At 37.0% G+C, this 11,134-nt stretch overlaps 2 protein-coding genes across 2 annotated transcripts; both read left to right on the forward strand.

Annotated features, from left to right (window-relative positions):
- Positions 2,945–6,122, forward strand: LOC105167296. The gene is made up of 3 exons (XM_011086950.2): positions 2,945–3,244; positions 4,521–5,021; positions 5,371–6,122. Exons 1-3 carry the CDS (start codon positions 3,157–3,159, stop codon positions 5,958–5,960), a joined length of 1,179 nt encoding a protein of 392 aa, XP_011085252.1. The 5' UTR covers positions 2,945–3,156; the 3' UTR covers positions 5,961–6,122.
- LOC105167297 (cytochrome P450 710A11) lies at positions 7,891–9,950 on the forward strand. The gene has a single exon (XM_011086951.2). It carries the CDS (start codon positions 8,180–8,182, stop codon positions 9,668–9,670), a length of 1,491 nt encoding a protein of 496 aa, XP_011085253.1. The 5' UTR covers positions 7,891–8,179; the 3' UTR covers positions 9,671–9,950.

Genomic DNA, 11,134 nt, shown 5'->3' on the forward strand with positions numbered 1-11,134 from the left:
TACTAGCTAGCTACCTACTCACATCACCTACATCAAATCATACGTTCATTCACGGACCATTTAATTGAGTTGTCCTTACTTCTCTTTAAGAGAGGTTTGGGTTCACACTCCTACCCCTATTGTCCTATTAAGATCTGACTTTTTAGTGCAATTCGGCCTGTGATTTATTGGGCCACAAGCAGTCGCAGTATGTACTGCTTGTAATGGATTATGTTTCCTCTTCGATTTAAGGCCCAGCCCATTACTTGATTTCCAATTGAGAATTGAACTACACTTGTTTTCTTTTTTCAATTTTCAATTATTTATTGACTTGGGCTCCATCACCATGGTATCCTTCCCTTTTGCTGCCATTAATTTTATATTTGAATGTTAGACTTGTAGAAAGCTTTCTTAGTATAAAGAAAGAAAAATATGGTGTAAAGCAAGAGGCGCATGCGACTTTGGAGCTTTTGGACAGTGTAAGTCCAAAGTTTAGTAATTTGGCAGTGTAGTTGGACGGTAAAATTTCAAACAGTTATATTTTTTAATCATTGTGAGGGGCTATTGATCGTCGTGAAATTTTATCATTTCAACCATCCTCCTAACGAATCTTTATTCTTTCTTTTTTTTCTTTTTTGTGAATTTCACATATTTTATTTTTGTTTATGTAGTTATCTTTTGGGTTTAATATTTTATAAGAATATTGCTACCGTAGTAGGGGACTTTTGGGCCGAGTCTCATAAGTTTTTTAAACAGTCCAAATTTTAGTTAGTTCTAAGCTTGTTAGAACTATTTTCTTTAAATAGCTAATAACTTTGTTAAGAAACTTATTCAATAATAAGCTATTTTTCCATTCCAACATGAGTTTTCTAGAATACAAGAAATGTATTCTCGTTATTTTTTACTTTCAATTACTTCCGCTCCATCAAGGATTCACTTGGATCACTCATCAAGTGATGTGGAACATTGAATTGTGTCAATTCAAGAAAGATAGTACAACTCAAATGATAAATTATGTCAGTCATGTCAGGTCAATCCATATAAAAACACGCAAATTTTTTTAGAATTCAATAATTTCCTTACCGTTTTAAAATATTTTAAATATTTTATTCAAATAATTGGAACAATATGTGAGCAGGAACAATATTTTTTAGTCATAATAAAATTCATTTTTTCCTCTCTCTCTCTCTTTTGAAGTAAATCTTGATCCAAGCCAAGAGCATCAACCTCAGGCAAGCAAATTTTGTTAATGCTAATCCTATAGAATATGTAATAATGAGAATCTAGAGTGACAAATCCACACTAAAAATATAAAAATATAAAAAAGAAAAAAGAAAAAAGAAAAAAGAAAAAGAGATTCATGGATGAACAACTTTGTCAAAATTGATTGTTCTCTTCACATTTTGGAGGGAAAGAATATACACTTTAAGGTGGGGCCTTATCAATTAATAATGTTGGGATTTTACATTTACAATCAAGAATGCAGGAATTATTTTTTTTTATCTTGTTTAAATGTATATATTGATTTGAAGTATTGATATATTAAAATTAATTTTCAAATTCTAATATATTAAATAATATAATAAGTTGCATATTATGAGAAAAAGAAAACACTATTGTCCATCAAATTTTAGAAAAAATTGCAAAGGTTGGAAAATTGTGAACCGAAAAAATAATTGGAGGCGGTGTTACTTTTTCTTTTTCTTTCTTGCGTTTGTTTTTGTTGTCAAAGTTACACATTTTGTGTTGTAAAAATTCAAACTTTAGAGTGGAATTTGACAGGCTTTGTGGGCAGCCTCCTCGTGGACTGTGAAATTAACACCAATCCACAGCTTCAAAAAAGTCCAACTAATCATACTCAATCCAATTTTTTAAAGCTACAAATTGCTTTTTAATGCTGTAATTAATTTAGTACTACTCAGAATAGCTGTGCCTGTGCGGCGGTAGACCCCATACAGATACAATCCAATACACACGCCCACAAATTATTGTATACTACCCTCTCTACAAACTTCAATGTTACTTCACCTATCAACACTAATTACACTTCACCACTATAAACACCACAAGGAATACACATACCTTTGCAATTTGGTAATATGATTAAATTGGACAAATAAATTGCATATTCTTTTAGGGATGAATAGTAATTTATTTCTTCTAATATTGTAAATGAGAAAATTACTCTTTATTAAAAAAAATAACAATTTAACCTCTATATTTCTTAAAAGTTAAGCAATTTACATTCCTATACAATGAAGTAAATTGTTTCAATTTAAAAAGCATATGAATGTAAATTGTTGTATTTTAAAAGATGAAAAGAGGTAAATTATTTTTTTGTATGGGGTGATTTGTCTATTTGCAGTATCATAGGGGGTTACTTGCACTTTTTCCTCTTCTCTAGTAAGTCCGATTATACTTGATTTGACTCGATCCGGTTATTTGTATTTTAAATTTTAATCACTCTATCATCACATTCAAATTCTATCACGTGGATTTGTATAAGCGTTGATATATGGACGCCCTATATATATTAGGGGGGGCTCCAGTGTAAGAAACATGTTATTTTCAGCATTAATCGAGATCTTCCTTTAGAGTAGTTTTTACCTTCGACTTGACTTGAGTTGAACTCTAAAGAATTTTGCTACAACTACTCTAGCAAATATAATGATCTTGGTTCCTGGTTGTCTGAATACTTATAGATTAAGGTCTTATATATTTAGCGTTCGTGGGTATTTAGCATACCAGCGATTTTGACCCGAATCAACATGAATTATGTACTTAATTTAATTCTTATACATTTTTTATATAAATTAGTATATGTTTCTTAATTAAAAATGGGTATACAAATAAAGAAACATATGCAGTTTTTCAGACTTTGTTAAAATCGAGAAGTGGAATTTGTTCATTGAATAAAACATTTGGTTTAGTTTATAAAGTGAGAGGTATGAAGAAGGCGATTAAAGAAGAAAAGCAGCTCGAATCTTGGATAAAAGGACAATTCAATTCCCCTGTCCTCTCTCTCTCTCTATCATTTTCTCACTCTTCTCCTCTCTCTCTCTCTCAGACGCGGTCTGGTTCCACTGTAGACTGTACTTCCTCTGCTTCACACACACACACACACACATACTGTCTGAAAGAGAGAGAGAGAGATAGAGGGAGCATTCGACATTAAAGATGGTGCAGAGCTCAACGAAATGCAAATGGGTTTCAGTGTTGGTGTTTCTCTTTGCTTTCTCTGCTGCTGCTGCCGTAGTTGAAGATGGTATCTCTCTCTCTCTCCCACCCCATTACCAGTCTTAATTAGTTCTTGTATTGTGGGTTCTTTGGATGTTTATGTATATGGGATCTGAGAAGTTGAGTTCACTGCGCCATATCTATAGATTTCAGTGCGATGGATGTGAAGTTAATATTGCTGTTTATATGTTGGTACTATAATAATGCCCACAGCCAAATTGAAGATATCCCCTAGTGATGAAAATGTGAGTGAACAAATGTATTAATTTGGGTTGTTTTCTGCTATGTTTCCTAATTCTGTTGGATTTATGAAGATCCAGTGTGGTGCAGTTGAGTGCAATGTGCAATGAGCAATGAATGATTATACTAGTAGTGTGAGTGTGAATGTTTCACGCTTTCAATATTGTTGGCCCACTCACACCCACACCCACACCCATTATTATTAAGCTTCACACTTCCTTTCAAAACACTGAAATCTTCCTCCAGATTTCAGTAACACTAAAACTAAGACAAATGCCCATAAATGAAGGCTAATGCACAGTGTTAGGACGGACGTCAAAGCTGTTTGGTTTTGGATTGGGATAGGAGCAGGTTTATGGGTTAATGGGCCGGTGGGCTCTCTCTCTCACTCATGTTGGAAATCGAACTCGCCGACGCCCAATAACACACTCCAAATTTTGGTTTAACGCAACTTTAAGCTGCTGCTGATGTATACTTCTTAATTTATTGGTGTCACTGTCACCTCATATGTCTGCCTATACCTATATCATCCCATTCCCATCTCCAAAAATCTTATGCCCCTTCCCTTTCCAATATGTTTCACTTCCATTTTTACTCGTTACTCTTTTACAAAAAAACTTAAATATATTTTTACTTATTTACAAAATACATATCTCACTACCCTATAACAAATTTAATATTTAACCATCATTAGTTGCTTAAAAATAATAACTACATGGCTGATTGTTATAATAAAAATATTTATTATAACTTATAACTATATAAAAAATAGTTGTCATTGTGGATAACTTAAAATTTTTGCATCGATTTCTGTTTAATTATAATTAATAATAATTATTTATTATGATTTTGGTTTATTATTAATAAAATGATAGTGAATAATAAATTTTCTTGTTCTTGGGATGTTAGTTATGTTCATTTCTTTTTTATGTTATCGTATCAAACCAATCATTTATGGTTTTTATACCTCGTTTAAATTAATGCATCCTCACAAATACTTTCCATTTGTTTTAAATGTTTTAGAACAAAATGACCTCACGGCCAATGTCAACTGTTAATTGCAGGCGCACTTGTGAATGGTGACTTCGAGACCCCACCGTCCGGCGGATTCTCTTCGGACGGCGGAGTTTCCGACGGCCCAGCCGTAATCCCCAGCTGGAAAACTAATGGAACTGTGGAGCTAGTTGAGTCCGGGCAAAAACAGGGTGGGATGATCCTCATCGTACCACAGGGTGCACACGCTGTTCGCCTTGGGAACGACGCCGAGATCAGCCAGGAAGTCAAGGTGGAGAAGGGCTCGCTCTACTCCGTCACGTTCAGCGCGGCCCGCACGTGCGCGCAGCTAGAGTCACTGAATGTGTCTGTTCCCCCCGCGTCACAGACCATCGATCTGCAGACTCTGTACAGTGTTCAGGGCTGGGATTCGTACGCGTGGGCTTTTCAGGCGGAGGAGGAGGATGTGCGGGTGGTGTTCAGAAATCCTGGCATGGAGGACGACCCCACTTGTGGACCCATCATTGATGACATCGCTATCAAGAAGCTGTTCGTGCCGGATAAGCCCAAAGGTTAGTCAGGTCATTTTCTTGTCAACTTTGCTGACAGTGGGTATACGTTATGGACGGTGGATCTAGCCCATATGAACTTGGGCCATTCATCTCTTGTCGCAGTATTGACATTTATTTTTCACGAGCATACATGAGCCCAAGATGAACACAGAGATCTGTTTCCTATAGCTTTTTAACTCTGAATTGAATTTTTTATATAAATCTTATTCTATCTTCTAACTCATTTAGTAGAAAATGAAATAGGCGAAAATTCAATCGGAATTATACTCCCTGTGTAAGATGTATAAGTCAAGCATCAAAAGCTGTTTGCGGTTTTCACTTGGGTTGTTGAGATTACTATGATATGCAGATAATGCAGTTGTCAACGGAGATTTTGAGGAAGGGCCATGGATGTTCAGAAACGAGTCGCTCGGAGTACTGCTCCCCACCAACCTTGATGAAGATACATCCTCTCTCCCAGGTTGGATTGTTGAATCAAACAGAGCTGTCCGCTACATCGACTCCTATCATTTCACGGTCCCGGGAGGCAAACGAGCCATCGAGCTGCTCTCCGGGAAGGAAGGCATAATCTCGCAAATGGTGGAAACCAAACCTAACAAGCCTTATCGACTGACATTCTCATTGGGACACGCAGGGGACGCCTGCAAGCAGCCGCTGGCCGTCATGGCATTTGCTGGTGACCAGGCTCAAAACATACACTACACGCCCGATTCGAATTCCACGTTTCAGTCCGCGAATGTCAACTTCACTGCCAAGGCGGAAAGGACACGGATCGCCTTCTACAGCGTGTATTACAACACGAGAACTGATGATATGAGCTCGTTGTGTGGTCCGGTGGTGGATGATGTAAGAGTTGAGCAGTCAGGGTCAATAAGAATTAGGATGGGGGGATTGGGATTGTTTTTGTGCTTCCAGTTGCTATTTATGGTTTTGTTTTAGATAGAAGGGTGTTAGTGGTATTTGTGGCTTGATGATATATGTTTATGGTGCATGCATGGCGATGTTGGCAAACCAATTCCCATGTTGACGTTGTATTGCGTTTAAGTTTTTTTGGGTTTTCCGTTGATGGAAATGATATGTTGGTCAGCTTAATTGAGTCAACCTTGCATGCAAATAAATAAATTAGTCAACCATCGTTATTAGAGAATGTCGTGATAATATCTTTGAGCACTTATTTTATTATGCAATATCTAATAAAGTAAATAAGAGAAGTTATTATGAATTATTATTTATAAATGTAAAAAGAAAAAAAATAAAACTTATCAACTAATTGAATCACTATCATCATCGTTATTATGAGATATATTCTTTCAAATATTGATTTCCATGCAATTCTATGGTAACACTAAAATTAGGAAACTCATCACGGTCAATAATAGTAACATTAGTAGGGAGAAAGTCAAAATAGACTAGGAATTTTTTGTATCAGCGCAACATAATATTTTTCAGGCTATGTACTCCTGTTTAGGATTATATCCTTTTTCATTTGCTATTTTTTGCAGCCCCATCTTTTTATATTTCAAATTATTTTTTATTTACATGAGAATAATAGGCTAAATTGAAATCATTAAAAAAAAGCCTATAAAATCATTTACACTGTCAAATTGGAATAGGTTATAATCACTAAATTACAAATAAATTTATTCCAATAAGTAATTAGAATCTTTAAATAAGTACTAATAATTGCTATAACTATTAAATTATTTAATAAATTTATCTCAATATTTAATTAAATTCTATTAAATAGTTATATATTTAGTTCAAAAATGTATCAAATTGCAGGTGGCAAAATGAAGTTGATTAGAATTGTTCACAATTACAAAAGTATAGGACTTGGGTGGACGGCTTCAATATTTCTATCTAACTATAAATAGATAAGCTTACAATATTAATCTATTATTGTGGTCCTTGTGGAACTTATATCGCTTGGGCTACTCTATCAATGAGCTCCGGACAGACTGTTCTTGGACTTAATTGATGATTATACTACTTAGCTACATGTTACGTATAAGTAAACTGATATTAACATCAACTACCACAAAATTAGTGAAAATCAAGTTGCAAGTCTTTGGGATCAGCGAACTTAGTGCTACTGTGTGCGCCCAATGTCCTAAAATTGGCTAATTAAATGCTGAGGTCGTTCTCTAGACATAGATAAATGTGACATGTATAGATTCTTGTTCAAGAAATTCATTCGAAAAAGACATATAGATCAATTCGATCTTCAATGAGGATAATTTTATTTTGAAAAAATTAATAAATAAATTAGGCAAGGATGGTGGTTTACTTAATTCTTGTGGCTATCATTTTTAGTTCCAAAATCTTTTTAATTTTCTGTTTCTTGCCAGTCTACTGGCCCATAAGAAATTGGGGAAGTAACCTGGCAATAGCTTTATCCTTGAGGAGAGAACGGTACAAGTCATCTACAGCCAATTTGGTTAAGATTCCACCTCGTTATCTCACGTTTTTGGGTCATTTGATTGATTGATGGTGTACTATCTCGTGATCTTGGCATGCTTGTTCCTGACCTGTCCTTTGTTTTTTAGTTGACAAGTTCGGCGTTTTTCCAAGTGTCGGGCTACATTGTTGATTGGCAATGAATTCGGGCGCTCGGTGGAGCCGTTGTTAGCTTACTTTTGCTGCCAGCTTGACAAAGAAAAAGATGCAGCACAAAAACAGAGTTACAGCACCTGTTCCTTAAGCATAAGCATTCTTTCTTATGCATAATTGTCCAGAAATTCTCACATGCCCAACACAATTGCAAAACCCCACTAACTCTAGGAATTGAATTCACTTATAAATTCAGAAATTCTAATTCAAACTGATTCTTCGTAAAAAAAAAAAAAAAAAAAAAAAATCTATAGAAAAAGGGGTAGAGTCTAAGGCAACCCTTCTAGCACTTGATTAGGCACTTAATCTGACTATCCCATCTTTTTGAATTCAAACTTCACATCCTTTTTCAACGCTACAAAGCCACTTCCCTCACCCTGCAAATAAATTCAGATTTGGTCTCCTCGCTCAGCTTTTACCACTACCATTTATGCATCGCTGATTTCGGTTCATCTTTATATTGACCCACTCTCCCACCTCCCACCTCTCATCTCCCCTTTCCTCGTAACCAACTTCGCATTAACGCCCAAATCAGAGAGGGAGTGAAGATGGAACTCAAATGGGGTATGTTTACCCCTTACCTTCCCTACTTCGTCTCCGTGTTAGCTCTTATTCTCCTCATTGAGCAAATCTCTTACCTCAAGAAGAAACGATTCTTGCCAGGCCCAACGCTTGTTTTCCCCTTCATAGGCAACGCCATTCCCTTGGTCACAAACCCCACCAATTTCTGGGACCTCCAGTCCTCCTACGCCAAGTCCACCCCTTTAGGTATCTCCGCCAATTACATCATCGGCCGCTACATCCTCTACATTTACTCCACCGACCTCTCCCACAAAGTCTTCGCCAACGTCCGCCCCGACGCCTTCCACCTCGTCGGCCACCCTTTCGGCAAGAAGCTCTTCGGCGAACACAACTTAATCTACATGTTTGGGCAGCAACATAAAGACTTGCGTCGTCAGATTGCCCCCAATTTCACCCCCAGAGCACTCCAAACTTACACCGATATCCAACAGCGGATTATTCTCAAACACCTCGAGTCCTGGTGCAATAAATCAAAAGGCCAGTCAATCCCACTTCGCATCCTCTGCCGCGACATGAATTTGGAAACCTCACAAACGGTTTTTGTGGGCCCTTACTTAAATGAGGAGTCCCGTAAAAGGTTTAATGTAGATTACAATTTCTTCAACGTCGGCTTGATGAAGCTCCCCATTGATTTACCGGGGTTTGCCTTCAGAAACGCGAGGTTGGCTGTGGAGAGACTCGTTGAGACGCTTGCCGGTTGTGCGGAGGAGAGCGAGAAGAAGATGAAATCCGGAGAAGAACCAACGTGCCTGATTGACTTCTGGATGCAAGAAAACTTGAGGGACCTATCGGAAAAGCCGTTGGAATATAGCTACAAAGAAATCGGTGGCCATTTGTTTGACTTTTTGTTCGCCGCACAGGACGCCTCAACTTCTTCTTTACTGTGGGCAGTGGCTTATTTGGGCTCTCATCCACATGTACTGGAGAAGGTGAGAAAAGAGGTGGCCAAGTACTGGATGCCGGAAGACAACTCCATTATCAGAAGCGAGCAGCTGAGGGAGATGAAGTACACAGAGGCGGTGGCGCGTGAGGTTGTGAGGATCAGAGCTCCGGCAACTATGGTTCCACACATTGCCGGGGTGGATTTCGAGTTGACAGAGAATTATGTGATTCCAAAGGGCACAATCGTCTTTCCATCTGTTTTTGACTCGTCTTTTCAGGGGTTTACGGACCCGGAGGCGTTCGACCCGGATCGGTTCACGGAGGAGAGGCAGGAGGACCGGGTCTATAAAAAGAACTTTTTAGCTTTTGGGGCTGGGGCCCACCAGTGCGTGGGCCAGAGGTACGCTATTAATCACCTGATGTTGTTCATTGCCATGTTTACCACGTTGGTGGATTTCGAGCGGGACAGAACCGACGGCTGCGATGAAATCGCTTATGTCCCGACGATTGTTCCAAAGGACGACTGCAGGGTATTTCTGTCACGGAGATGTGCCCAATTTCGGTGTGCCTCGTGATCGAAATGCGCTTTGTATCTGATTGTTTTGTTGGAGATGGATGTTGCGTTGCTGGGGGTGGTTAGTGTCAACGACCAAAAAGAATATTAAGTGTACAATTGTCTTGAGAGAGAAAAACAGAAAACAAAAGGAATTGATTGGGTGGCAAATATTTGGGGGTGTTGTGTGGGAGGAATTATTGTTGTAAAAAAGAAAACAATTAAAATTAGTGTTTAAAACTTTGGCTGTTTTTGATTCATTATTCAAAGAAATAAAATTATGATGGTTGTGGATTTGTTTATTCTGTCTATCAATTTGTATAACGAAATAAGTTGGCATCTAGCTGGCAATTTAGAGTGGAGACGAGTTGAGTTTGGCCAAAATTTCAAGTTCAAGCTCTTATGATGTATATATTGTATTGTGTTCTAAATACAAATTCAACTTAATCTTAAATAAAATTAATAAATTTGGTAATTGAAATTCTAACATGTCACAAAATATTTTTCTTTTTCCATCAACATGAATATTGTCTAGTTGTTTATTTAATAAATAAATTAATTTTCTCATATGCTCTTTTTTTAAACAACACGTAAAATATTTTATTGATGCGGTTAAAATTGAAGATTGTTGTTAAATTTATTTGATAGGTGATGTGAAATTCTTATAATAAATGAGCCACTTTTCCAATTTGCAAGTAACTTTTGATTTGTCTATTTCTGCAACACAAATATAGGTGTCAAAAACATGCACATTCCTTGGATTCCTCGCCTCTATTTAACTCTATCTCTACTTCCCTTACTTTTTTTCTTTTTATTATTTGTAAAATTCTTGACCCAGATAATTATATTATCCTTCTTATTACAAGTTAATAATATTTATTTTTGTCTTTTGTTTAATTACTATGAAGTGAGTGTTTAATGACAAGTAATTTTCTTTGATTTTTCGTTTTATTTTCTCTCATGAGGTCTTTCTAAATTTATCCTACTCACTTTGTGCTTTGCACATGATGAAATTCCAAAATTAATATAATATATCAATTTGATGCATACAACTTACACTCATTGAAGCCAATTGACATAAAAGACAAAATACCAAAAATTGATCCAATCCAGAGGCCCAGCAATAAACGGCCTGTATGCCCAAATAATCAAACAAAATAGCAGGCCCCGTAAACAAAAAGCCCGTTATACGACACTGCATTAGGTCCGGAAGATAAGTAAGCCCAAATGATCAGATGATATTGGAAGCCCATATAACCTAGGGTTTCCAATACCCTTCACTCGGCATAACCACAAAACCCTACATACGCTTCTCACCCTCTCAGGAACTGAGAAGAGAGACAAGTTGTGCTTTGTCGAAAATGGTGACCTACAGGGTACGTGCCCGCTCATCTTTGTATACGTTAACCACGATGTACTTCTGATGTTTGTGTTTCAAGTAATGGATAATTGATTGGCTTTTTGTCTATGATGCTCGTTGCAGTTC

This window comes from Sesamum indicum, linkage group LG8, assembly GCF_000512975.1.
Source record: "Sesamum indicum cultivar Zhongzhi No. 13 linkage group LG8, S_indicum_v1.0, whole genome shotgun sequence".
NCBI lineage: Eukaryota > Viridiplantae > Streptophyta > Magnoliopsida > Lamiales > Pedaliaceae > Sesamum > Sesamum indicum.

Bases quoted from the DNA above. Each gene is read 5' to 3' on its own strand.
- LOC105167296 (XM_011086950.2), top strand. From the start codon at position 3,157: ATGGTGCAGAGCTCAACGAAATGCAAATGGGTTTCAGTGTTGGTGTTT. The intron at 3,245-4,520 runs GTATCTCTCTCT...TGTTAATTGCAG, and splicing joins TGCTGCCGTAGTTGAAGATG to GCGCACTTGTGAATGGTGAC. The intron at 5,022-5,370 runs GTTAGTCAGGTC...TATGATATGCAG, and splicing joins CGTGCCGGATAAGCCCAAAG to ATAATGCAGTTGTCAACGGA.
- LOC105167297 (XM_011086951.2), top strand. From the start codon at position 8,180: ATGGAACTCAAATGGGGTATGTTTACCCCTTACCTTCCCTACTTCGTC.